Source organism: Cladophialophora bantiana (genome assembly GCF_000835475.1).
Source record: "Cladophialophora bantiana CBS 173.52 unplaced genomic scaffold supercont1.7, whole genome shotgun sequence".
Classification (NCBI taxonomy): Eukaryota; Fungi; Ascomycota; class Eurotiomycetes; order Chaetothyriales; family Herpotrichiellaceae; genus Cladophialophora; species Cladophialophora bantiana.
The window spans coordinates 949,493-975,929 of NW_015971581.1; the positions used below are offsets into that span (position 1 = coordinate 949,493).

Sequence of the window (26,437 nt, forward strand, 5' to 3'; positions counted from 1 at the left end):
GTTGCTTTCGATCGGCAGCGGGAGTTCACATCTTGTTCCGACGCTGAAAGCTGATTGATGGCTTTCTCGATCTTCTGCATAACCGAGACGCCTCGCGGTATCATTCGTTAATAGCGCCGGCTGGCGCCCGAAATAGCGCACCCAACAGGAGTAAAATCATATCCCATGTAGGAAGCTCTGTCCTCGAATGCGGTGCACTCAGCGTTTTCTCAGAGCTCTCCGGCTATTACGGCACGGTTCCCACGTACGATAAGCCAACTGGAAGGAAGTCAGATGGCCAGACGGAAGCAAGGACAATAATGATGATGAGATCAACTGGGGGGGGGGGAGAGGGGGTAAAGAGTAAGCTATTGTGGTTCCCTCATGCACATACCAATTATTTTTTTTCCTTTGCCACCATGTAGATATCTGCCCGACAAGTTCGGCCGAAGTACATGAGTCAAGTAGGAGCAACAGGTGGATTGGGCAAGTGGTAGATGTCAGACGCGAGGCCAATGGAGGCACACACTCGAGGCTGACACGAGTCGTGAAACAGGAGAAAAAAAATGGAAGGAAAGGAAGAAAAAGTATTAAGTCCGGAAAATCATCCGGGACCCACTGGCGAACTCGTTAAGTTTGCTGTCACTGACCTCAGCGCGTATCCTCGTCTCTCTATCCAGCTTGAATGCCATCACACCGAAAAAAAAAAAGGGTCAGCATGTTGATGGTGGATTTGCCCCTCGTCTCTCCCCCCAGTCTCTGTTTCCCAGCCTTCCAGCCCAACAGAACTAACTAGCTACATGGCGCCGGCCGTGCAATGATGTGACTCGGACGGAGCAGCCATCCCTCCATCGCCCTGGCATCCCTTTCTTTTGCTCCCAACCCGCTCCAGGCTTATAAATCCGTTCTTCTCCACGTGCCTGGCGGCTTTGTTGAAGTCCGCAATGTCCGGCGTTTGACTCGTCGTTGGATTGGCACTCGTCACCATGGGTAGAGTGGTCACCTTGCGGTGTAGGGCGAAGGGCCTATTGTCGCCGCGTATCTCCATTCGTTCGCTTCTCTCTGTTTCCTTCAATAATATCTTCATCCCTCAGCCCTTCCAAGAAATTGACCATCCGACGCCTTCTCCTCGTCTCTTCGGCTTCAAGCTTCATTTTCTAGGACACTACCCGGAAGTCTGTCCGACCTGCCGGACACTTACAAATCTCTTAATTTGAGAGCTGCCCGACCCGCAACGGGGATGAGAGTCCTCTGGATATTAACCTCCCACCAGACAACCTGATATCTCCCAAGGACTCAAGACGACAGTGAGGCAACATGTTCAACCAGCACAGCGGAGAGATGTTTCGACGGCGGTACGGCCAGGAACGTGAGTTCTTCTTCAACAACACTCTCTAAACATCAAAAAAAAAAAACTGACCAGCCTAGCACCTCTTACGAACTTGCACAATGTCGCTTTGCCCGGGCAACTCTCGCAGGATACAAGTGCAGTGCCATCCCTTCATGAATCTGGAGAGCCCTCGAGAAGCCAGAGCCAGGAGCGAGACGGAACCTGGGGTGAGCGAGATGTCGGAGGGCCCGTTAACCGTCAAGAGGCCATGGCAGAGTTTGAGGAAATTAGGCGGGAGATCTCCAAAATCAGCTTGCAACGAACCGCAACTCGCGAATCTGGCGCCGAAAAGGCCAGAGCCTGGCTCTCCCGAGGTCGGTCGCGGCCTTCGGTGGCTCGGACCAGAACAACAGCTTCAAGAGCCAGTAGTGTGGCCACCGATACAACTTGGGATAAAGAGGCTGGTCCCGAGCCGGTCGAGGAAGATGACTTGGATCTAGGCACTTTCCTCAAGGACGGTCACTTCGAAAAACGGACCGAGGCAGGCGAGTCGGCTAAGAAGGTCGGGGTGCTGTTCAGGAATCTTACCGTCAAGGGAGTGGGTGCTCAAGCCACCTTCACAAAAACTCTGCCGGAGGCCATCATTGGCACGTTTGGACCCGATCTGTATCACTTGGTGACCAGATTCATCCCTAGACTTAAGTTTGGCAAATCGCCTCCGACAAGGGATCTGATCCACGACTTCACGGGTAGTGTCCGCGATGGCGAGATGATGCTCGTGCTTGGTCGTCCAGGATCGGGCTGTTCGACCTTTCTCAAGGTCATTGCCAACCAACGGGAGAGCTTTGCTGGTGTGGAAGGCCTTGTCACTTACGGCGGTATCTCTGCCGAAGAACAAAAGAAGAGCTACCGAGGCGAAGTCAACTACAATCCAGAAGACGACCAACATCTCCCCAGCCTGACTGTGTGGCAGACTCTCAAATTTGCATTGATGAACAAGACCAAGAAACATGATGCTAGCACCATCCCGATCATCATCGATGCCCTTCTGAAGATGTTTGGTATCTCCCACACGAGAGACACGTTGGTGGGAAACGAGTATGTGCGAGGTGTTTCCGGAGGTGAGCGAAAACGAGTGGGTATCGCCGAAACGTTGGCAACAAAGTCGACTGTGGTCTGTTGGGACAATTCGACGCGCGGTTTGGATGCCTCTACCGCGTTGGACTACGCAAAATCGCTCAGGGTCATGACTGACATTTCGAATCGAACAACCATCGTCACTCTCTATCAGGCGGGTGAGGGGATTTATGAACTTATGGACAAGGTCTTGGTCATCGAAGAGGCTCGTATGATTTACCAGGGCCCGGCGAACCTAGCACGACAGTATTTCATTGATCTGGGGTTCCATGCACCCGAGCGGCAGACCACGGCCGACTTCCTAACCTCAGTAGGAGACCCGAACGAGCGCCAGTTCCGAGAGGGCATGGAAGCTTCAACACCTAAAACTGCACAAGAGCTAGAGGCTGCATACCGCAAATCTGCCATTTATAAACAAGTGCTTGCGGAGGTTGAACGCTACGAGATTGAGATGGAGGCTTCTGACCGTTCAGATGCCAGGCAGTTCCAAGCAGCTGTCCAGGAACAGAAGAGCAACAGTAAGCTCATCTCAGCACGTTCTAGCTATACTGTCTCGTTTTGGCGTCAAGTCATGGCGTGCACACTTCGTGAGTTCTGGCTTTTTTGGGGCGACAAGTCGACTCTGTACACCAAGGCCTTCATCATCATTTCGAACGCCCTCATCGTCGGTTCCTTGTTTTATGGCGAAAGTCTCGATACCAGCGGCGCTTTTTCTCGAGGCGGCGCTCTCTTCTTCTCTATTTTGTTCCTCGGCTGGCTCCAGATGACTGAGCTAGTAAGGGCGGTCAGCGGCCGCGTGGTGATTTCACGGCATCGCGACTATGCGTTCTATCGGCCCAGCGCTGTGGTCATCGCCAGAGTCGTCCTAGATCTGCCGGTTCTCGCCATCCAGGCTGTCGTCTTCACCATTGTTCTCTACTTCATGGCCAATCTCGATGTCGACGCTGGCAAATTTTTCATCAACCTTCTTTTCGTGTATCTCAGCACGATATGCATAACAGCGCTTTATCGGATGTTTGCGGCGTTGAGCCCGACTATCGATGACGCGGTCAGATTTTCTGGTATCGCACTCAATCTCTTGGTCATCTTTGTCGGTTACACAATTCCAAAGACTACATTGACGGGCGACGTGATTTGGTTCGGTTGGCTGTTCTACGTCAATCCGGTGTCATACTCGTACGAAGCAGTGTTAACGAACGAGTTCCATGGTCGATTGATGGACTGCTCTCCTTCAAACTTGATACCGCGCGGCCCCTACGCCCAACCGGGCTACCAAGGGTGTTCGCTTCCTGGAGCAACGATGGGCAGCACCAGAGTCAGCGGTGACGCCTATTTCCAAACTTCCTTCGGCTACTCGCGGTCACACCTCTGGCGAAATTTCGGTGTGGTCATCGCCTTCACGGTGCTCTACATCCTCATCACGGCTTTCGCTTCCGAGATCTTCTCCTTTGCTGGAGGCGGAGGCGGTGCGTTGGTCTTCAAGAAAACTCGCAAAGCGAAGAAGATGATCGGCGAGAAGACGAAAGATACAGATGAAGAAAAGGCCGTCACGCCCGTGGAGCCCAGCTCAAGTGGGACATCAGAAATTCTGAAGGAAGAGAAGGACGCGATCGTGGGCGGCATCGCCAAAAGCGAGAGTATCTTCACGTGGGAGAATGTCGAGTATGAAGTCCCATACCAAGGTGGGAAGAGAAAACTGCTCAACGGAGTCAATGGATATGTGAAACCTGGAATTATGATCGCCCTGATGGGTGCCTCCGGAGCCGGCAAGACGACACTGCTCAACACCCTCTCGCAGCGACAAACGACTGGCACTGTTTCTGGGGACATGCTTGTTGATGGACGCCCTCTAGGAATAGAATTCCAGCGAGGGACTGGTTTCTGCGAACAAATGGACTTGCACGACGAAGCCGCCACTATCCGAGAAGCTCTTGAGTTCTCGGCGATATTGAGACAAGATCGGAATGTGCCGAAGCAGGAGAAGCTTGACTACGTCAACAACATCATTGATTTGCTGGAGCTCCACGACATCGAGGATGCCATTATTGGTTCGCTGGGTGTGGAACAGCGTAAGAGACTGACGATCGGTGTTGAGTTGGCCGCAAAGCCCGAGTTGCTTCTTTTCCTGGACGAGCCGACCAGCGGTTTGGATTCTCAATCGGCCTTCTCGATCGTACGTTTCTTGAAGAAGCTCTCTCAAGCCGGCCAGGCAATTATCTGCACGATTCACCAGCCCTCGTCGATGCTGATCCAGCAATTCGACATGGTCTTGGCACTCAATCCCGGAGGTAACCCCTTCTACTTTGGTCCCATTGGAGAAAACGGCTCGGCTGTGATTGAATATTTTGCGAAACGAGGCACTCAATGTCCACCCAACAAGAACGTGGCCGAGTTTATTCTCGAGACTGCTGCGAAAGGAGGGAAGAGAAGAGCGGACGGAAAGCGGGTCAACTGGAACAGAGAATGGCTCGAATCCGAGGAAAACGCGGCCATGCTCAAGGAGATCCAACGCCTGAAGGAAGAACGGTCCAAGGAGCAGCCGGCAAAGGGAGTAAAGGAACAGCGCGCCTTTGCCGCCCCCCTATCTCTACAGACGTACGAGCTCACGAAGCGCACATTCCGTTCATACTGGCGCGACCCATCGTATCTGTACGCGAAGCTCTTCGTCAGCGTGATCATTGGCGTCTTCAACGGCTTCACATTTTACAATCTCAGCGACTCGGTGGCATCGCTGCAAGAACGGTTCTTCACTTCCTTCCTCATTATCATCATCCCACCCACGATCGTAAACGGCGTCGTCCCCAAATTCTACCAGAGTCGCGCGTTGTGGGAGGCCAGGGAATACCCATCGCGAATCTACGGGTGGTTTGCATTCTGTACAGCACAGGTTGTCGCCGAGATTCCCACAGCCGTCGTTAGCTCGGTCATCTACTGGCTGTTGTGGTACTATCCGACCGGGCTCCCACGCGATAGCGAGACGGCGGGGTACATGTTCCTGATGACCATGCTGTTCTACTTCTTCATGTCATCCTGGGGCCAGTGGATATGTGCGTTTGCTCCTTCCTTTACGGTGATTTCGAACACCCTCCCCTTTTTCTTCGTCATGGTCTCCATCTTCAACGGCATTGTGAGGCCATACAGCCAGTTACCTGTGTTCTGGCGATATTGGATGTACTATGTCAACCCGTCCACGTGGTGGCTGCGCGGCGTGCTCGCAGCGACGCTGAAAGACCTGACGGTCCGCTGCGCACAGGGCGAGTCGACACTGTACAATGCCCCGCCGGGTCAGAGCTGCCAGTCCTACACCCAGCCGTTCATCAACTCCTCCGGGATGGGTTATGTGAGTACTCTGGCCAACGGGACCTGTGCGTACTGCCCCTATGCGAGCGGAAGGGAATACCTCTCCACGCTGAACACCAGGCCGGACGAGCAGTGGCGCGACTTTGGCATCTTTTTGGTCTTTGTGTGCTCGAATTGGCTGTTGGTCTATTTCTTCATCTGGAGCGTGCGGGTCAAGAAGTGGAGTTTCGGTATGCGCTTTGTCTTTGGGGTGGCTGAGAGGCTGATTGACGGCGCCAAAGGGTTTGTGACGAGGAAGAGATGAAAGAAACGGAGAAGAGAGTAGACTTGTGACGCCCTCGATAGATGTACCCAGTACTTGTTAGGTTATAATGGTCCTTTCTTTTTCTTTTCTTTTTTTTGGTGACTTTAGCTGCTCGCTGGATACGTACTTGGTACATGTCAGTAGCTACGAGCATAGCCTAGCGAAACTACCGGAACGTTCCCGTCAGCTCTTCCGGGCTCAACTCAAAGGGGGCGGTGCTGAGCCACGAGAAATCGATCGTGTCGTTGAATATCAGATCCGGCAGTGCGGCACCACACTCGACATTTCCATCTCCGTCCCCGTCTGCGTCTACCTGCCCTTGTGTGTGTCCCTGTCCTTGAGCTTGAGCTTGAGCCGACTCCGGTATTTGTAGTTGATCCTCGCTTGTTAGACGTTTGAGGGGACCAAGGGGTTGCGCTGCCGTTGCCGCCCCAGCTAGTACTAGCAGTGTCTGTCTCTGGCTCGTCGTTGAACTTGGTCACGATGTCCGAAAGGTGCTCCTGGAGCGGGACCGAGTGAGACAGAAAAGTAATAACGTTCCGATCGCTGTCGGTCAGGCTTTCGCGCTGGATCGCCAGTTCAGAAGGGATTAGCCACTGTGCTGTCCTCGACGTGGTCATCGGCGGCCGGCCGTAGATAGTGGCTGATCTCCTGCATCTCGCTATCAGTTCATCGCTTGAATGTAGGAGACTTGTCCTTTCACATCACCGGTCCATCAACACACAGCTGGCCCAGGTCCGCCAGCGGAGACAGCATGTTTCCATGCCACGCCGTTTGGAATGTGCTCTGGTCGACAAAGGGGTGCAGAGGATAGACTTGACTCCAGAATATGGCCATCAGGCCGTCCGCCTCCTTCTTGGGTGGGAGAACGTAGTCGTCAAATGCCGCTACGCGCCCGTCTCATCCTGTTCTTGTTGTTAGCCTCAAAAAAAGACATTTTTGTTAGTACGATTCTGCGGCATACTGGTCTGAAGGATAGCTCTCGTCCAAGAAATGGTCCTCCTCCAGGAAACTCCGGCTTGAGTCCCGGAGGATCTGTTGGCCTTGGTAAACGAAGTTATATGTGCTGGACTGGCCAAAGTAGAGCGACTCCTCGTCCTCTGGAAGGGAGTACACCAATCCATCGTTTACGACGATTCCCATGCCGTCGACTTGGAAATTGTGGTGTCCCTGACATGTGTCAATATTTTCTCCACGCGTGGTTTATATACCTTCATGGGCACATTACCTGGTCCTTTGCATGATCCGACAGAGCCTCCATATCCTTTGGTCCACGATGGCCATCTCCGGCCATTGTGAACCGGCCAGAGTCTAGTGTTGTTGATTCCAGCCCCTCACCGAGTCCAGTTGAATCTGTCCAGTGCGAGGCATGTCTTGGCGACGACGACGACGACGACGACGACGGGATTTGCGGTCGAACTGACGGACAGTCAGATGCGGGCAAAGGGACTTTATTCGACAATATTGACGCACCGCTTCGCTCTTGCTCAAGTTCGGTAATGCGTTTTTCCAAGAGCTCGATCTTCCTTTAGAGGTATTATAGTCAGTCCAGAGTCTCACATATCGGGGGAGATAGTGGTCCTCACCTCGACGTCCCCCCTTGCATGGTTCCAAGACACATGCCGCTGAAGGGCCTGTTCTTGCGCACGTCCCACAGACTGGCTGTGCTCCGTCGCTCCGTCGTTTCCCAACGCGGCTGCTATCACAGGACTTCGGCACCTTTTTCCTAACAGGAGGGGCCTGGGATGAACAATAGAAAGGCCGTATCTCGCGAATGGAAATTCCGCCTCGTATCTCGGTTCCACCTGGCGTCGCATCGGGGAGTGCATGGATGCGAGCCGGCGACTTTCGCTGAGCGAGCTGGACCAACCTTAGTAATACCTCTCATGATGGTTTGAGACATCCAGGTCAAGTCTACATCTAACGTTCAGATACTTACTTGGTAGGAAGCGGTCCCCGACTCTCGCTAAATGTGGGCCCAAGGGGATACAGAGGAGGCTCGAAACTACTGAGCGCTTCCTCATTCGGTGCATCCACTACTCGTCTGCACGGTTGGTGACCCCATATGGAGTGCAATGTTGGCTTCCCGTCCGTGACTTTCACCCACGCTTCGCCTGCGAAATGCTTCTCGCCGTATTGCCGCCACGCCATCGAAGCCCTCCGAAGCCCACGATGGGAAGATTTACGAGTACGTGTATGACGGCGATAGGGAAGGCAAGCCTGTCAATCGTCTCAATTGGCTCGGAAATGGCTGGAGCATCCTCCAAACTGACTTTAGTGGTGATCCGGGCCGTTATGTCCAGCGCGAGTATATCGATTACCCCAGCCATCCACGACTGGAAGAGACGCCAAAGGGGAAGGAGCTGCCGTTTACATATTGAATAAAATCTCCATCTCTGGCGACACGCTAGACGCGGCTCATACGCTTCTGATGGTTGCAGCAATCCTTTGCCAGGTTGTTCGTCGATTCGTAAGGCCGAACTGGTAAGAGGTGTAAAATACACAACGATTTCCACCACCCAGACAGGCCGTCTGAGAGAGAAATCAAGTGGAAAAGACTGTCGCTATCATTGGTATTAGTATTGGTATGTGTCTCTCTCGCTCTCTTCAAAAAGAAGGAAGAATTGTTCCCTTTCAACAAAATCCGCTCCCGCTTCCCTTCCCTTCGGCTGTCTGCCGATTTAGGGACATCCTGTTGTAGACAGATACATTAGGCCGCTCAGTGTCTCATTCCTCGTCCTCCACGCCCACGAGCTGGCAACTGACAGACCACAACCTCTTGGCGGCCTCGACATCGTAGCACCACTCGGCATGGCTGGGGGCCTGCAAGACGTCAGCCTGGTCGATGTCCACGGGACTACTGACGGCGCAGTCGTCGAGGAATTTCCCCCCTTTGCCCTCTAGCTCGGTGCCCACGGCGGCCAGCACCGACGTCGCGGCGCCCTGCTGCAAAGACTTCATGCCCCGTCGGATCTCTGGCAAGGCCAAGAGGGCCGAGAAGTCGGCGTGCACTTGCAAGCCGGTGTCGATGCCGCCTGGGTGCAGCGACCACGCGTGCAGCGGGCCGCCGCGGCCGCCATAGCGCCGCTCGATCTCGTTGGCCATGTAGATGTTTGCCGTCTTGGACTGGCCGTACGCGCCAAAGGGTGTGTACGCGCCGTCGCGGGAGAGCGAGAGGTCGTCGAACACGATGCGCGATTGCCGGTGGCCGATAGACGAGACGACGACGACGCGCGAGTGGAACGCCGGACTCGAGCCGGCCAGCAGCGCGGGCTTGAGCAGCTCAAACAGCAGGAAATGCCCCAGGTGGTTGGTCTGGAACTGCAGCTCGTGGCCGTCGCGCGTGAGTTGCCGGTCTGGCACGGCCATGATCCCCGCGTTGGTGATGAGAATGTTCAACTGCTTCTCCCTGGCGAGGAAGTCCGCCGCGCAGCGCCGCACGCTCGCAAAGTCCGCCGTGTCGAGCTGGAGCAGCTCGACCCTCCCTGTCCGCCCTGACTCCAGCAGCATGTCCGCGAGCGCCGCGCGGCCCTTTTCGAGGTTCCGCACTGCCGCGTAGATCCTGGCCCCTGTGACCTTGAGCGCCCGCACGGTCTCAACCCCGATACCACTCGAACAGCCCGTCACCAGGACGACTTTGTCCTCCAGGGCGTTTTCGAGCTTGTTGTCCGCGATGATCTGGAGCGCGGTCGGGCGGGAGTCGCCTGGCCCGGTTAGGTTAGAGGGGAGGTGCGCTTCGGTGTAGCGAGTCGTCATGTTTTTCAGTGAGACGGAGAGCTGATTTTCTTTTCTCAAAATATCTGGGCGGAAGAAAGACTTGGGGTTGGTGTTGGTGTTGGAACTGGAACCTTGGGCATCTCATCACAGGCCTGCCCATCACGGCTCATTATATATAACATTTGCTCCTCCCTCCATACCGCGTCATGATCTTTTCATCCCCTTCCATGATTTCACTCACCCTGCAAGATAGAGGAGATAACCTGTGCTCCTCCGGCGCATCTTGCTCTGTTGACTCTTACCTTAACACCGGTTCCCCTTACGTCGTCGTTGGTGTTAGAGGTGTTCCTGACTGAGGGAAGCGGACCAATAAGGCTGGGTGGGGACCTAGTGGCTGACCCAGACGGTTGGGACCAAAGAGGGAAATTAAACTGGAACAGAATAGTCGGGTTGGTGGTCCATGCTCTTGGGCCGAACTAAAAGAGGAAGCCCAGCGGCTACCGTTCGTGCGAGATGGTGCGTTGAATTGGATGACGAGATGATGCGACGCATGGTGCTTACGCTCGCTTCGGAGAACGGAACCAGTGGGCTCGCGGGGAATATGACTGAACTTGTAACTCCCTGTTTTGGAGCCTTGCCATGGCTGCCAGCGCCGGACGTGGACGGCACGGACGAAGATTCGGTACTGGTAGCCATTTGAGGTCGCAGTATACAACAAAACCAGGTGGTGAGTATGACAAAACACTTCAGTGGCAGCTGAGTCGCAGAACAGAGGACGCTTTACTATACAGATGATATATTTGTGCAGGGATTTGGTGTCGCCGTGACGCCCATTTTATCAAATCTAGAGCCGACTTGTCCTACCATTTGTTACTCCCAGCTAGAGATCTTCTCATTCGACCAGAATTGCCCGTTCCCTTTGATGTCTCCAATGGCCAACAACACCGGCGTTTGCGCTCCTTGGTCTGGTGTCTTTACTCCGCCGCCTTTGGTCATGTCGGTCTTGACGTAGCCAGGGCAACAGCTGTTGATCAAGACTTTACGGCCCTTGTGCGCGCTCTGCTCAGCGATGGTCTTCGTCATCCCTATCACGCCAGCCTTTGAGACAGCATAGGCTGAGCTTGGCCAATCTTTTCGGTGTGTTCCATTCGACACCGCCGTTGAGAACTCTTCCATCAGTTGGGTGATCTCTTCCGGTGTCTTTGCGCGCAAGAATCGAGACCGGATGGAGCTCGAGTATCTGGAACCTAGTTGGCCCGCCATGCTAGCGACGTTGACCAGTCTCCCGCCATCCTTGATATGCGGCAGCAGTTGTTGCGTGACCTCCAAGGTCCCGAAGTAATTGCAATGCAGAGTCTTCTTGGCCACATTTTCGTTAAACCCGTCCATCGCAATTGCGGCATTGTTGATCAAGAAATCTATGCCATCAGGATGCTCTCGTTTAATCATGGCTGCAAACTCTTCGATGCTCTGCTTGCTGTCGATATCGAGTGGAAGATATTTCACATCAGCGAGTCCTCCATAAATTCTCAAAGCCTTTGCACGTTTTAGCTGCGGATCCAGCTTGATTGACTCAAGCGCTGCCTGTCCTCGCTCTTCGTTTCGTGCGGTAAGGTAGATGAGTAAAGGGCCGCTATTGCGCGGGGATCGAGGATACTGGAGGGCGAGTTGGCGAACAATGGCGAGTCCGATGCCTTTGTTGGACCCTGTGCAGACCCCGACACGTGCATAGGCTGTCATTTTGGCGGTTGTGAGATAGAAGAGGCACAGAGAGGATCAATCATCTAGATGAAGCTCCCGCATGAGTAATGGACATTAATTGAAGCGCTCACCTTGTTCGGGGTTAGGGGATAGTGGACGGAGTGCGTGTCATGATTCTGCCTCCGTCTTCCCTGCGTCCATCCTTGTACATGGAAGATAATGCATCGTAGTGGCCTGAGATACATTGTCGTGGGGCTGCATACATGTTTGCCCACCTTGACATGACGGCAATGGAGGATTCTAGAGGCAAAGCTGACAGCAGCAGAAAAATGGGCTTCGACAGTGAGGGACGGCAAGACACGACGGGCAGAAGGAGAGAGTGCTTTGGATTACGGCGGTGGTCATTGGTGGGTGATTCTCGCAGCCGAAGGGGCCTTTCACTAGCATGATGAGCCGAGGCCAACCGCCCTCCAACCGCCTAGAGCCACGGACCTAGTGACGTCTTTCGCACCGAAATACTCAATCGCCGAAGCATTTCCAAACCTCAAGTTTTCATGTGAAAAGGCCAATCCTGCTCTCCTTCCAACCTCTTTTCCAGGCCCAGCGCACTTCCAATGGCCTTGCAACCCCTTCCGAGGCCTCTGCTGAGGCTCGCCGCTCCAGTCCAACAATGTCGTTTCTACACCAGACCCTCAGGTTCGGTATTCCAAGCTTGCCCCGCATCGCGCCGAGCTGGTCGCAGCCTGTCACGAGCCACAAGACCAGTCTTTGTTGCGGGCCAAAGACGCTCCATTTCCGCCAGCCTGCAGCGACGCTATGCAGATGTCGAGGAAAACGGCTTCGACCCGGCTAGCGTCGAGCGTGAGTCCGACCAGGTCGACGTCTGCATCGTGGGCGCCGGTCCAGCGGGATTGAGTGCCGCCATCCGGTTAAAGCAGCTAGCCAATGAGGCCGGGAACGAAGAATTTCGCGTGGTAGTCCTGGAAAAGGCCGGAGAGGTGGGCGCACATATTGTATCGGGCAATGTGTTGGAACCGAGAGCTATCAATGAGTTGATCCCGGATTGGTTGAGCGAGGACAACGAGAATCGATTTACGGGGGCCACGCCTGCTGGGCCGGACAAGATGCGATTCCTCACAAAATCAGGGGCAATTCCTATACCGGCGCCGCCGCAGATGCACAACAAGGGCAACTATATCATTTCTCTGAGTCAGTTTACCAAGTGGTTGGGCGAGAGAGCGGAAGAGGTGGGCGTCGAAATATATGCGGGCTTTGCGGGCGCCGAGATCCTGTACAACAATGAAGGCGCAGTTAAGGGCGTTGCTACAAACGACCAGGGCGTGGGGAGAAATGGAAAAGCAAAAGCCAGTTTTGAGCGTGGTATGGAGTTCCATGCCAGAGTGACGCTTCTGGCTGAAGGGTGCCATGGCAGCCTGACCAAGCCAGTGTCCAAGAAGTTTGATCTGAGGAGGGACTGCCAACCGCAAACCTATGGACTTGGATTGAAAGAGGTGTGGGAAGTCCAGCCAGACAAGTTTAAGAAGGGTGAAATCTCTCATACCATGGGCTATCCACTGTCCAAGGACACCTACGGTGGCGGATGGATGTATCACTTCGGGGACAACTTGGTAAGCCTGGGATTGGTTGTTGGCCTCGACTATGCCAACCCCTGGATATCCCCCTATGGCGAGTTTCAGCGTCTGAAGCTTCATCCGTTCTACAAGTCAGTTCTGGAGGGCGGCAAGTGCATCGCGTACGGTGCACGCGCTCTCAACGAAGGCGGCTTTCAGTCAATACCGAAATGTGCATTCCCCGGAGGCGCCCTAATCGGCGACACTGCCGGCTTCCTCAATGTGCCCAAGATCAAGGGCACGCACACGTCGATGAAATCTGGCATGTTGGCTGCCGAAGCCGCGTATCAAGCCCTCGCGCACAACAAAGAGACAAGCACCATCTTCCTGTATAACTACGAGGATGCCCTGCGGGAAAGCTGGATCTGGCCTGAACTCAAAGCTGTGCGGAACATGCGACCATCCTTCCACAACCCCCTGGGCATCTATGGTGGCATCATGTACTCTGGCCTCGAGGCCTTTGTCTTCCGTGGCATGATGCCTTGGACTTTGAAGCACAAGCAGCCAGACTGGGCGGCCACGAAACCCGCAGACAAATTTCCCAAGATTGAGTATCCGAAGCCTGACGGCGAAATCACCTTTGATATCTTAACCAGCGTGTCACGAACTGGCACGAACCATGAGGAGGACCAACCTGTGCATCTGCAGGTGAAGGACTGGGACGCTCATGCGCAGAAGGAGTGGCCGAAGTATAAAGGCATCGAGAACCGGTTTTGTCCGGCCGGCGTCTATGAGTATGTGGAGGATGACACCAAAGCTATTGGCGTGCGGTTTCAGATCAATGCTCAGAAGTAAGTTTCCCGTCACGCTAACGGTACGATGTTTGTTGTTCTGAACGCTTACCCTTATGCCGACAGCTGCATTCATTGCAAAACATGCGATATCAAAGTCCCAGACCAAGACATCAATTGGCAAACCCCGCAAGGTGGTGAAGGACCAAGCTATAGCATTACTTGAGAGGCAGTATGGGAGGAAATTATGACGGTGCAGCACGGACTTGACAGGGTTCAACTGATGTCAGGAAGGCAATCTTCCATCGCATCCCAGGAGTCTCTGTCCAAGATGGTTTAATCTCTGGGTGGGATCCGTGTACGATATGCTTGAGTTCTGGATATATCACATGCCATCTGGGTTTCAGTCGCTGTTTGCGAAAAGCACCGTAGTCCTGATCTCATCGCACATAACACGAACCTGATCTCGAAGAAGCATCATACGATACAATATCGACATTTAACCAACTAGCCAGCAAGCCAGGGTCATCGCAAGAGGGGTAATGCAATGGGTGCGCTTTCACTGCTCCAGGGAGACAAGCCAACTTGAGGGGGGACCTCCAGGACCAACCCCAATCCCGCCGTGGTGGCCAGTTGCATATATATCTGAATACAAGTGACTACAGCTTCATTTTAAAGTATTCAAGACACAATTACTGGTACCAACCTCTGGTGATCATGATCGTGACATACTAGTATCTCTCTATTTATGGTGCAGTCGGAAGGAAGTCTGGAACGTGGTGTGCAATATGCCCTTGGTACTTGTATGTTTCGCCGCGGAGACGAGTGACGCTCCTCGCTGAAGCACCCGGGGCCATGGCAATAGAACGGGATTGTCCGAGCACACGGAGCAAAGCATAGCATACCAAGGCATGCGTGGCCCGATCTCGATGTAAGGCTCCAGCAGACCAGCCGGCAGAGTTGGGCGGAAGAGCGCAGGCCGGACAAACAAACAGGCCCGTTTTTCCAATCCCTTGGGCCTTTGGACTGGGTCAATGAACCGTCTGGAATACCCCCTGGCTTCTCTTCGGCTAGAGCTCACAAGTAGCGACAACCGCGTGTGAAATCCGAAGCACAGCTGGCATCCCTTGCACATCCGTTGAAGCATCTTGAGAACCCGGTGGGAGATTCAATGCCCATGGAGCGGGACATAGTTGGCGAAGCAGGATTCCCGCTCATCGACGGATAGACGTCATGGAAATCCATCCGGGTTGAATCCGCCACTCGTCCTCGTCATCTCTTCTGTACAGTGCGCCACAGCCACGGCGAGGGCGAATGAAGGCCTTTGGCAGTCTCCGAATGTCGACTCGGACCTGTCCTCCTCCCTGCAGCGCCAGACCGCGGGGGATATGGACCTCCGGTCTCGTCATCACAGTCAACCACTGCCTCGGTTCTATCCGCACAATGTCGACGGTACTGAACAGGAGACCGGCGGCGCGCGAGTAAGTTATGAGGGGATCTCGACCGTGTTCTGGTCTTGGTTGACGAGTGCGAGGAACTCGCCATCCCACCGGGCCACTGGAGTGGTGAGTGGTCCAAGGATGCATCCGTGTCTGAGAATAGTACATGCGACTAAAACTTCGCGGTGCATATGCATTTGTGTTGCGTGTTGACATGGCAGAAATCTTCTTTTCCGTGTGGATCAGGTATGCCTTTGGTTCTCGCTTCGGAGCAGATCTTACCCGGGGGGCTGCCGGGGGGTAGTTAGCACGCCAGAGAAGACTTACCAGGACTTTGAAAGCAAAATACATAGATCGCTGATTGTACAGTCAACGATGGCACGTAAAACATCAAGCAAACACGATATCATGTCAATTGGCGCATCACCTTTCTTTCGTGATACCATGGTATGTAGTGACAAGGTACTTGGTAGTACAAGTAGGTGGCCTTGATCACGAGGCTCGGATCACAAGGCTGAACGTGCACGACCGAAAAGGGCAGGCTCTCCGAAAGCGATGGGTGGCCAAGCTCGGAAGGTGGACGGATTGTGGATCCTTCGTATATTCACGTAGGTTCATTGGCTGGAACGACACCGGTTTTAGGGACTTTTTGGGCGGCTTTCTGGACACGGTTTCCGGAGGGTGATTGGACAGCCGGTTGTCGTCATCCCTGCACCGAGGTGCATGCCAAGCTAGCATGTGAAACAAATTGACCACCCGATGGCACCGACTGGCACCGATCGCCCAAACCGCGTCAGGTCCGTGACTCATCGCTCATTCCCTTTTGCCTCCCCTTCCCAACTTTGTTTGCAACAAGAATTTCCCTCTTTTTCTTATCACCATACCCGGTACCTAACTGGCTTTGGGTTGTTTGCTATCGTTGAGCGCGGTGACCTCGTATACGAGGCGGGTATGTTTGACAGCTCACTGCCCGGTTCCCGACAGCTCTACTCGGTATGTTGCAGGCAAATAAAAAAAAAAAAACTGGGAAGATGGGCGGCAAACCGACCTCTTCCCAGTCATGCCAAAGTCACTCACGGCACATCTCCAGCACAAACACCTGAAGGACCACCGCCAACCACGTGAGCAGGGCCCACGTTCCGGAGCTCCCTTCCCAATCCTGCCATGCCCATCCGAAAGTGAAAATTCTGTTTCACACACAGCTCATCATCTTTTCAGGACGCTCTGATGATGGCACGAGTCATGGCAGAATGTTTTGCTCTCGGTGTTGATGCATCATGCATACTTTAGTTTAGGGGGTACGGCAGGGCGGATTAGGCAGGAATGCCCTGGCGCGGGCTTGGAGTGGTATGCAGCAAGCCAGAGGGAAGAAAAGGGGCAGATAAGGTGCAGCGTCCAGTGCGAAAAAGGTTGCAGGGGTGGCTGCACAGGCCTGCATAGGCCTGCTAACCCTAACATGGGCAGATTCCTGGTGGATGAGGGTGCAGTGTGGGCAGGTTCCAGGACACTCGGGCGCCCAGATGACACGTGCTAGACCATTTTAAGCATAGCGCCCCTTCCAGGGCGGGGTTCCCAGTCTGCGCTCTGTGGCGACTGCCTGGCACTATAAATGCCTCCTTCGCCCTCTTTCCGCGCGAAGTACAGCCGACCTCTTTTTTCCTGTCCTGACCTTTTTCGTTCTTGGCACTCCCTCCTGCCAAACCACTCCCATCCACCCCCCCTCTATTTTCCATCCCATCTTCGCACGGCATCCAACGCGCAATTCCTCTTGCCAGCCTGCGATTAATCCTCCCTCTCTCTGGCATCGATTGGCTCTCCCACACAAATCGTGCCGCCATAAATTCTCTTGGGCGCATCCCGCAAACCAGATCCCCCCAGATCTCACCTGCGACCCGCGCCTGCCACTCTCTTCACAAAGGGCAAACCAAAGGAAACAAAGAAAAAGAAGAAAACCAAGCAAGCCACAATAGACTGTCTGCACTTTCCGCTCTTAAGTAATTCGCAATCGCAAATCTACGCACTCTTGCTTCCTCTTGCTCCCTGTTCTCCCAACCTCGTCGTCGCCCTCCAGACCAGACGAACAAGTTTCTCCAGATCTGATCTGGGACCAAGACTCAATCAGTCGACCGACTTCTCAGTTGGAAAGTAGGGCAGTTGTGTTGTAGGGGAGACATTGAGTTGTTCATCTCCCACATCTCGGTACGAACCACCACCGCATCCATCTTCTCTACCTTTCCTCCTCCAGGTCAATTCTTCCGATCTACAGAATCCGTCGTCGTCGTCGAGTTGAGACGCCGCTGCTGCCTACTGCGGGTTCAAGTGAATTCAATTGCGAAATTCACTTCAGCCTCCAAAGTCGAGCCTCGCAGCCCCGACCGACCGACGCGATCGATCGCCTCTCTGCCGCACCCTCGCCACCTTCTAAGTCACTCATCAATTCCTCATCCTAACCTGACCTTTTTTAAATTTCTCCAGACTGCTTTCGTCCTTCTTCGATCTCTCACATCGACAAGGATACCAGCTGCGACCCCTTTATTGCGTCGCACCGACAACCTCACGTTCTTGCAATCATGGAGTCTCTTACCACTCACCCATCCACCGCGCAGCAGGCCAAAGCCTTCACCTCTCCCGCGTCTCTGTCGTTTCCCGGTGGTGCTGGGGATCTGACACCGCCCTCCTCTGAGAAAGACGGACAAAACCTAAACGGTGGCTCATACGCAGATGGGAAGACCAATGGGCCGCAGGGAGGAAATGCCATGCAGGCTCCGCAGACCCCTGGCGCAACTCCTGGCGCTGGAGTGAGTGGTATTGTACCCACCTTGCAGTGAGTATTGTCCCTTTGTTGTCCTTTTCTCAAGGTCAGCAGAGGTTAACATTCTCAAGAAATATCGTCGCTACGGTCAATCTGGACTGTCGTCTCGATCTCAAGACCATTGCACTCCATGCTCGCAACGCTGAGTACAATCCCAAGGTAAGTCCCCGACTCACTCGTGCTTGGTAGTCTCAGCACCCACTAACTGATTCAGCGTTTCGCTGCTGTCATCATGCGTATCCGCGACCCCAAAACCACTGCCTTGATCTTCGCGTCAGGCAAGATGGTCGTCACTGGCGCAAAGTCGGAAGATGATTCGAAACTTGCCAGCCGCAAGTACGCTCGTATCATCCAAAAACTGGGCTTCAATGCCAAGTTCACCGACTTCAAGATCCAGAACATTGTCGGCTCATGCGACATCAAGTTCCCCATTCGACTGGAAGGTCTTGCGTCAAAGCATCATCCTTTTAGCTCGTATGAGCCCGAACTATTTCCGGGTCTCATCTATCGCATGATCAAGCCAAAGATCGTCTTGTTGATCTTTGTCAGTGGCAAGATTGTGCTCACAGGAGCCAAGGTCCGTGAGGAGATCTATCAGGCCTTCGAGCAGATCTACCCGACGCTATCAGGTATGCATTGAACACCACGGTCGTTCCACACCTACTCTACTAACTTGGGCCTAGACTTCCGCAAAGTCTAGATCAACTTACGTGGGGCGGGGTTTTCCCGTTAGCCTTGTATCAACAGTCAATCTTTATACCGCGGCTCCTCCCTGGCAATGGTCACACTGTCGCAGGGAAGCCGACATGCTTTGGTGTTGCGTTTTGCAAGCCAAGCATTACGCCAAAAACTACTTACCAAATCTCGCCCTTGTTTCGCGCCTGTGTCACGACTATCTATGAGCATTGCATGGCGTTTTTGAGCGAAATCCCTTCATATTGTTTCCTGGGGCAAAGGCACTAAAAAGGGCGTGGGTGCAGTCGGCCTGCTTACACCGTATTAGATATTGGGTCTTCATCGACAAGGGGACATCAGCTTGGGGGACGGTATTCGGCGCTGGTCGATTTCGCGTACCGTCTTGTGTGGAAATATCTCTTCAATTTCCTCTCCGCGTTCCTGGTTGTGTGGCAGTGAGAGAACACGTCACTTACCAGTTGCTACCCGGCGCACAGATATCCTTACCGGATATGGGAGGCTTAACTTTTACATTTCTAAGCTTGGGGTTCTCCATCCATGACTGGATTTTTTTTGCGTCATGGGAAACCAAAAAACAGATGGGCGAGGGAGACTCCGCTCATTTGCTCAGATTGTTCGAGGTAAAAAGCAGCAGAAAATGCTGAGTGGCGGACTCCAAATGGAGTGAACGGATAGGAGGGTTGACACGACACCAGGATCGTAGTCAGTGCTGCCCACGACTGCATGATGATAGCTCAATATGAATTCTCATCCCTCCATGGACTTGGCTTGTTGCGGGCTGCCAGCTTTTCTTTTTCTTGTGCATTTTCATAAGATTTGGCACTTGTAGCTGTCGAGAAACCGAGGCCAAGAGTTTGTGTGAAGAAGCATGTTCTCTGTTCGCTGCGCAACAACTTTGTGGATTCATTCGTATTGTTTTGTTCCTGTACCTTCCTGGGGGAGGAACGGCGGTATTTGTTTGGGGTGCAACGAAGAACGCGACTGGTTCTGGTTCTGGTTCTGGTTTTGGTTCTGGCTTTTGGTTCTGGCTTTTGGTTCGCGTTCCTTGTTGCGTGGGTGGTATATGGCGGATGGGCGGATCAGTGAATGAGTGCGGCGTGTGGTTGTACTCCGTATGGATGTGAGGAGTAAGTAGTAAGTAAGAAAGAGAGCTCAATACCATATCTGGCCAGATCGGATCAGATCAGATCAGGGGTCGATTGAGAGGGTTCTGTAATGGATATTACGTACTCTGTACTCGGTACATGAGACGAGATCAGGATTGGCGAACATGAAAAAGAGACGGGAGACAACTACCTATGCTTGTACCCAGGCATATATCTACGTGGATACATGCGTACATACGCGGTTGCTCGTCTGAATCTGTGTGGGAAGGGCGGGACGGTATGAATACCTTGTTTTCGTCGTCGTGCTGTGTTAATAATTGGATTGTGAGCGAATGGCACTTTAATGGATGGAAGGAAGGAGGTGAGGATGAAAGATTGATGGCTTATATCACTTACCTTCACGCCAGCATCCTATCAGGGTACCGTGGCGTCAACCGTCACCACGAACACCCCTCCTCGTCTTCGCGAGAGGGTTGGATTCCAGTTCGCTGCCTCCCTTTCCCCGCCGGCGACGGTTGCGTTAATGGCGTGGATCCCTCTCAACTCACTGGACTAGACATCAGCGGAAGGAGGTGCGTATGTGCGTGGTTTGTCTGTATTTCAAGCTTCTTTCGTGTGATGCGTCTCATTCGGCACCGAGTAGACATTCGTCCTAAGTATGCCAGGTTCTGGGAGTGGAAGGTTGCATGACGAGTGAAAGGGAGAGAAGAAAGTAGACAAGAAGGCTGAGGTGTGTAGGCGACGGATGACTGGCGAAAGCAGGCAGGTAGAGTCGGGCAAGTGGCGCGGATCCATGGTTGTGCGCAATTTCTTCCCTCTTTGAAGCAAGTAGATGGTGAGTCATGGTGATGACGATGAGACAGAGACAGACGAGGTGACGAAGAAGGGAATGATCAAGAAGGAAGATAAATTAAAATAAAATATAAAGAATAAAAAAAAAGGAGGACGGGAATGTCGCGGTGGTTGGTGTGAGGACCTTGAGCCGGGACCAGAACCAGAACTAGAACCATCTTCGCAAGGGACGAAAGGAGACGAGGGAGGCCAGGGATTGGCACATCCGCGTGTTGCACCCTCGCGTTTTTCCGTGGCCGGTACCGTTTCAGCGCCGCGGCTTGTTGTCTGTCCGTGCTGTGAGTGAGACAACTTTCCTGTGTGATTAAGTGCGTGGTTCCCGGGGCTGGAATGAAACGGATGGAATGGATGGGCGCCGAGAGCACTAAATCTCACCAGGCTTTTGCTTTCACACTGCCCATCAGAGTGACTCTGGTGCATTCCAGTTGAGCAGTACTCGGCAATCCGTACTTTTCCATTCATTCCTTCTCATATCCACATGACGCAGATCAAGGACGTCGTCCTCGCCCTACCTCGACTTCTGTCTTTGCATCTCCTCCTCCAGCACCATCCCCTTTGGTCCCGCTCGGCTTCCATCTTCACACCCCGTGAACTCCCCTCCGCTGTCCCCGCCGCGCTTAATCGTGTCTCTCAAATCCTCTTCGCTCCTCCATCTCCAGATCTGCGCCAACTCCGGCTCCAGCGTTCCTTGGATCGCGGCGACAATTTTGTCGCCTATCACGGGGAAGAACTTGAACCCGTGACCTGACCCCCCTGTGGCGAGGAAAAGACGTTTGAAATCCGGGTGAAAGGTGATGAGGAAGTCGCCGCTGGGTCTGTTTCCAAATTCAATGCGTTGAGAGACTGCTTTTCGGGCGATAATGGCATGATAGGACGACGGGGGTGAAGAGTCTTGAGGAAATAGACTTACGTATCACAGTACCAACATATCCGCGTGCGCGTGAACGGTCTGTTGGCCAGCTGAGGCAGAAGCTCGCCAAGGGCTTCCCGCAGGGCTTCTTCAGCTTCCAGCGGAATGGGGATGCCGACTTTGGGCACGCTGACTTCCACGTATCCGGGATCAAGGTCGCTTGGGGCATCAGGGTTGATGACCCCCTTTGATATCTTCACCGGGTTTCGATATCCGTATCCATGCCTCGCAATTTTGAGTTCTTTCCCTCTCGGTGGTATGATGAATGTCCCTCGACTCATATTCATGACGGTCGGCCTGTTTCCCATTGCCGCCTGCTCTTCAGGCGAGATCTCCAGAAACGCCATCGTCTGCCCGGTGGCAAGACATCGCCCCTGAAGGTCGATGAGGCTAGGACTCCACGCGCCAGCAGCCAAGACGGTCAACTCTGCCAGAATCTGCTCTCCGCCGACCAATTCCACGCCCTGACACTCGCTTCCGGAAAAGACCAGCCTCGCAACCTGTGCACCTGGGCGGATGGCAACGCGACCGTCGCTCTCACTCTGGATCCTTCTCAAAGCATGCGCAACACATGCTTCGGCATCAGCCCACCCCGAGTTGAAGTTCGCGTACCCATGATCGCCACTTACCCCGTCGTAGCCCGTTGCTTTCCGGATCTCGTCCTGTCCGTGTAATTCTCTGATCTTGCTCGAGTCCACATTTCTACCACTCTCCTCTGCCAGTCTTCTCACATTGGCCAAAGACTCCATCAAGTAGGCATCTTTGTCTTCATCAGCCGTCAGCACGAACCCGGGCTCATAGTATCTGCCTTCGCCTCCCCAGGCTTCCTTCCTCGTGTCGCGCCAGAGTTCTTGCGCTTGGGAGGCCAACTGGGCATAGTGTTTGCCAGCGTAGTCGGCGCGGACAATGCGGTTGGCGTCGACGGAGGAGCCAGAGGGGTTGGGCAGCGAGGGAGAGGCATCGATGATGGTTATGCGGCTGGCATTGTACGTGGGATTGGAGAGCAGCGACAGCGCCGTGGAGAGGCCAAAGACGCCGGCTCCAACGATCAATATCTGCTGCGCCACCGGAGCGTCAGACATGGTGGACAGGACTTTTGTATCTACCTTGCGCTTTTGAGCGACGAGAGTTCATAAACTTACCGAACGCAGCACAGCGAGATATGAGCCCCTTTCTAGCCGGCAGCCCAACAAGACGTCGTTCTCCGCAGACAAAGGGAGGGCTCAAGATGTGCGCGCCCTTCCAATGTCCGAGGTCGGATCAATCTCGGCTAAAAAGCTGTACACAGTATTCTTGGTTCCAGGCACAAACAATTCGAGATGGGCAGCGTCGTTGTCCAATGTGGAAGTCCAACACATGAACAGTTGATATTTGGCCATTACTTAGCCATGGCGGAAATTTCAAGGCTGTATGTAGAGTCCTCGAGGATTCCGCACCTCGCATTCTCTATTTCTGCGAAGCGCGCAGCTTCTCACTCAACATCAAGATGTCTCCATCAGCAGCAGTCTCTTTCGCGTTCAGTCCGTCGGTGCGCGTTGTCAGCATCTGTAAAAGCTGTGAGACCTGCTTCTAGCTCCTCTTATTACCTCGCATCACGCAGATACGCTTCCACAAAGCAAACCATTCCAAACCCCAACATCCCTCGACCTGGACAGCCCCAATCGCAACATAGACCCAGGCCGACCCTCCTCGACCGCGCGTCCGCCCAAGATGCCCTCGACGCTCTCGCCGCCAAACACAGGAGACAGCGTATCCACATGTCCTCCAACACCTATTTCTGGATCACTTCGCTTTTCGGCTTCTTCCTCTCCACGTACGTCGCCTACACGTACGTGTCCTACACGCGCTCTGTAAAGGAGTATGAGAATCTCGATCTTCCGCAAAACGCCGATGTCTCTTCAAGATGGCTGGATCTCTCGAGGAACTTTGATGACGAAGTCGAATTATCCGAAAAGCTCATGTTTTTGAGGAGCAAAAGGGAAAAGTTATGCAGAGAGGCAAGAGGCAACGTGCTAGAAGTGAGTGCTGGCACTGGGAGGAATATGGAGCTATACCGCTTGGACCCTCTTGTGACACCAGAAGACAGGAGAGTGGAACGCTTGGTGTTTAATGATCTGAGTGAGATCATGCTGTACCAGGCACAGAAAAAGTTCGAGACGCTACAGGAGAAGGCGAAGGAGAAGAGGCGATTTCCCGGGCCCGTGCAATTCGTAGTCGGTGACGCCAGTGACAAGAGCCTTATCAAGAGGCCGGAAGGTGGATTTGATACCATCATTCAGACCATGGGGATTTGCAGCGAGACGAACCCAGTCGCATTTTTGAAACGGCTGGGAGAATTGTGCAGACAGCCCGGGGAGAAGAGCTCTGGCGTGGACATGAAAATAATCGAGAAAGAATCCAAACAACGTCTTGCAGATCTGAAAAAACGTACAGATCACCGTGCCTCGGAGCCAGAACAGAAAAGGCAACAGGAGGAAGACACGCTCGTTGCAGAGCAAGGCGGGGATTTGGGAGGGAGGATCCTCCTTCTCGAACACGGCCGGTCATACCTTGGATTCATCAATCGAGTCTTGGACAACGGGGCAAAAATGCACGCCGACCACTATGGATGTTGGTGGAACAAGGATATCGAGCAAGTCGTAAGGGATAGCGGGCTGATTGTGGAAAGGAAGAAGAGATATCACTTCGGGACGACTTATGAATACGTTCTGAGGCCGAAACCAAGGCCCAGAAGTGAAAACGAGAGAGAAATGGGGTCGGAGAACGTGGACGGTGGAAAGCACGCTGTCGTTGATCTCAGTCAGGGTGTGAAGGTGAAAGGATGGACGGGTGGGTGGTTTAGTCAGAATTGAGTGAAGAGCGCTGGAGAATTTACCGAGTTCGAACATGCCCTAGCAATGATATCTTTAAAGCTACAAGAGGTTTCCTGATGGATTGTTTCGTGTTTGTGGTAGTAGAATTCACCCACACCCTGTGCGAGGCACGGACCACGAGGCTGAGGAGAAAAGGAGGAGAGGACGATGCCCCACGTGCTCTTCTCTCCGCGGTATCACCAGCCTGTGTGACTCGAGCCACCCACGAGCGGTCTCTGAACGGCTTCGTGCGGACTACCCCAGCACCCAGTATTTGCAACCCTAGCAAATAGTCCGTGTTTCTGCTTGGCTCAAGGCCTGAAGTCAGCAAAGCAGGGGACAAGACTCCGCCCGTAAAGTTTGAAGGTAATGCTATGTTATCCGGCATCTGCCTGGTACCGAGTTCATTTTTGACGATCGAGTAAAAGCGGAAGTGCCACTCCGGTGACTTTTATTCGCAAAGTACTCCCCATAGGGTAAGGGTTCGGCCGTGCTATGTAGGCTGTTTTAGATTATATGATTGTCGCTGAATGATCCCCAACATGCTAGCAATACACTGCAAGGCAATCATCCTCCCATCATTGTGCGGAGTACATGCGACAGAACTCAGAACGAGTTGACAGATGCCGAGAAGGGAAAGATGTGAGCGAATGAGCAGGGTGGTTGAGAATGATACGAGATCAAACATCCAATTGGCAATCGTATAACCATATGATGACGGGAAAGTCGGGAAGAATTAGATTTCTATGTTCGCAGATCTAGATGAATAGTCGGCGAGATGAGAGCTGAAAGAATGGCACCGCAGTGCTGCGGCAACCGATTGACGGACTCCAAGCTGGAGGAGAGTTGGAGACGTCTCAACCACCACCACATGCTCTCCGCATGATTATTGCATCATGATACTCCCTTGGCTGCAGATGATGGAGTCGCAGATTGGCGGAAATGCAACAAGGCGCATGGCGACGTATGCAGACTATGCGAGCGTGGATCAAACCGAGTCGAAATGTGGAGAGATAGTTGAACTGGTGAGACTGAAGGATCAAGACAGCAGGGACTGAGTTTGAATCGTGATCTCATAAGAATTGCATCCCAGGGAGACATATAAGTAGTAGAGGATATCTGTGCAGGGTTGGCCTCAGCCTACCTGACCTACCAGGACGATTGACCCCACAAGCATGACTCGGCAGCATGCGATTCGGTTGCTGTTGGAGCTCCCTCCCCTGTCACGCGAATCATGTCTCGGGCTCGTCACCTATTCTCTAGCTTTGATTCGTCGAGTTGACACCTTCCGCCCAATCCGTGTTTCAGAACTCCAAAAGCAGGTAACAAGTAGGTATCTATTCCACAGCGCGAGGTTGGAGGGTAGATCTGTCTAGACTCGGGTCTGTGCTGACCGCCTCGGTGTTGCCAGTCGAACATCCAGGAGAGAGATCATCTCTGGACAGCACCCATCTTTTCCGAGGAAGTTGATATTCTGACAGATGAGGTTGCAGGCTCGACCAGGGCGCATCCAAGTAAGCTTGCCAAGGATCACGTGAAGATAAGGGTTTTGCTCGGCTGTAATAGACGGATGGAGCGGACAGATTGTGGGGGCATCGTGCAAAGTCAATTTTTTTTTTTTTTCTTTCGACTTTTGTTTCCGCTTCTCGCTGACGTTTTCATGTTGCTTTGAATACGTCAGTGATGATGGCAAAGCGAACTGAGTGGGTTTGGTTATGAAAAGAAATTCACTCGAAGCCAGCTAGAGCAATGTAGTAGCGTGTGTCTCTGTGCGCCAATGAAGCCTAGGTACCCGGTACAGCTATGGCTGCCCGCAGTGCGCGGTACTGCCAGATGCGGGACAGCATCATCATCCGGACTCTGGGCAGCGTTGTCCAGAGCAACGAAGCTTCGCGATGCGACCGTGCCTCTATTGGTGCGATGGTGGGCAGGGCACAGGC

General features: G+C 53.4%; 8 protein-coding genes across 8 annotated transcripts; 4 read left to right on the plus strand and 4 right to left on the minus strand.

The window, feature by feature from the left end:
• Positions 1 to 1,296: 1,296 nt before the first annotated feature.
• Positions 1,297 to 6,050, plus strand: Z519_05340 (uncharacterized protein; the record flags this gene model as incomplete). The annotated part of the gene is made up of 2 exons (XM_016763080.1): positions 1,297 to 1,348; positions 1,408 to 6,050. 2 exons carry the CDS (start codon positions 1,297 to 1,299, stop codon positions 6,048 to 6,050), a joined length of 4,695 nt encoding a protein of 1,564 aa, XP_016620693.1.
• A 942-nt stretch (positions 6,051 to 6,992) lies between these two features.
• Z519_05341 (uncharacterized protein) lies at positions 6,993 to 7,344 on the minus strand (the record flags this gene model as incomplete). Its single annotated transcript, XM_016763081.1, has 2 exons — positions 6,993 to 7,220; positions 7,279 to 7,344. 2 exons carry the CDS (start codon positions 7,342 to 7,344, stop codon positions 6,993 to 6,995), a joined length of 294 nt encoding a protein of 97 aa, XP_016620694.1.
• Positions 7,345 to 8,777: 1,433 nt separating this feature from the next.
• Z519_05342 (uncharacterized protein) lies at positions 8,778 to 9,806 on the minus strand (the record flags this gene model as incomplete). Its single annotated transcript, XM_016763082.1, has 1 exon — positions 8,778 to 9,806. One exon carries the CDS (start codon positions 9,804 to 9,806, stop codon positions 8,778 to 8,780), a length of 1,029 nt encoding a protein of 342 aa, XP_016620695.1.
• Positions 9,807 to 10,637: 831 nt separating this feature from the next.
• Z519_05343 (uncharacterized protein) lies at positions 10,638 to 11,507 on the minus strand (the record flags this gene model as incomplete). Its single annotated transcript, XM_016763083.1, has 1 exon — positions 10,638 to 11,507. The coding sequence occupies one exon, from the start codon at positions 11,505 to 11,507 to the stop codon at positions 10,638 to 10,640; it is 870 nt and encodes a 289-aa protein (XP_016620696.1).
• A 575-nt stretch (positions 11,508 to 12,082) lies between these two features.
• Positions 12,083 to 14,056, plus strand: Z519_05344 (uncharacterized protein; the record flags this gene model as incomplete). Its single annotated transcript, XM_016763084.1, has 2 exons — positions 12,083 to 13,890; positions 13,957 to 14,056. The coding sequence occupies 2 exons, from the start codon at positions 12,083 to 12,085 to the stop codon at positions 14,054 to 14,056; spliced, it is 1,908 nt and encodes a 635-aa protein (XP_016620697.1).
• A 3,783-nt stretch (positions 14,057 to 17,839) lies between these two features.
• Positions 17,840 to 18,721, plus strand: Z519_05345 (TATA-box-binding protein; the record flags this gene model as incomplete). The annotated part of the gene is made up of 3 exons (XM_016763085.1): positions 17,840 to 18,093; positions 18,153 to 18,240; positions 18,296 to 18,721. 3 exons carry the CDS (start codon positions 17,840 to 17,842, stop codon positions 18,719 to 18,721), a joined length of 768 nt encoding a protein of 255 aa, XP_016620698.1.
• A 2,522-nt stretch (positions 18,722 to 21,243) lies between these two features.
• Z519_05346 (uncharacterized protein) lies at positions 21,244 to 22,727 on the minus strand (the record flags this gene model as incomplete). The annotated part of the gene is made up of 2 exons (XM_016763086.1): positions 21,244 to 21,550; positions 21,646 to 22,727. The coding sequence occupies 2 exons, from the start codon at positions 22,725 to 22,727 to the stop codon at positions 21,244 to 21,246; spliced, it is 1,389 nt and encodes a 462-aa protein (XP_016620699.1).
• Positions 22,728 to 23,402: 675 nt separating this feature from the next.
• On the plus strand, positions 23,403 to 24,497 carry Z519_05347 (uncharacterized protein; the record flags this gene model as incomplete). The annotated part of the gene is made up of 1 exon (XM_016763087.1): positions 23,403 to 24,497. The coding sequence occupies one exon, from the start codon at positions 23,403 to 23,405 to the stop codon at positions 24,495 to 24,497; it is 1,095 nt and encodes a 364-aa protein (XP_016620700.1).
• Between the last annotated feature and the right edge of the window lie 1,940 nt (positions 24,498 to 26,437).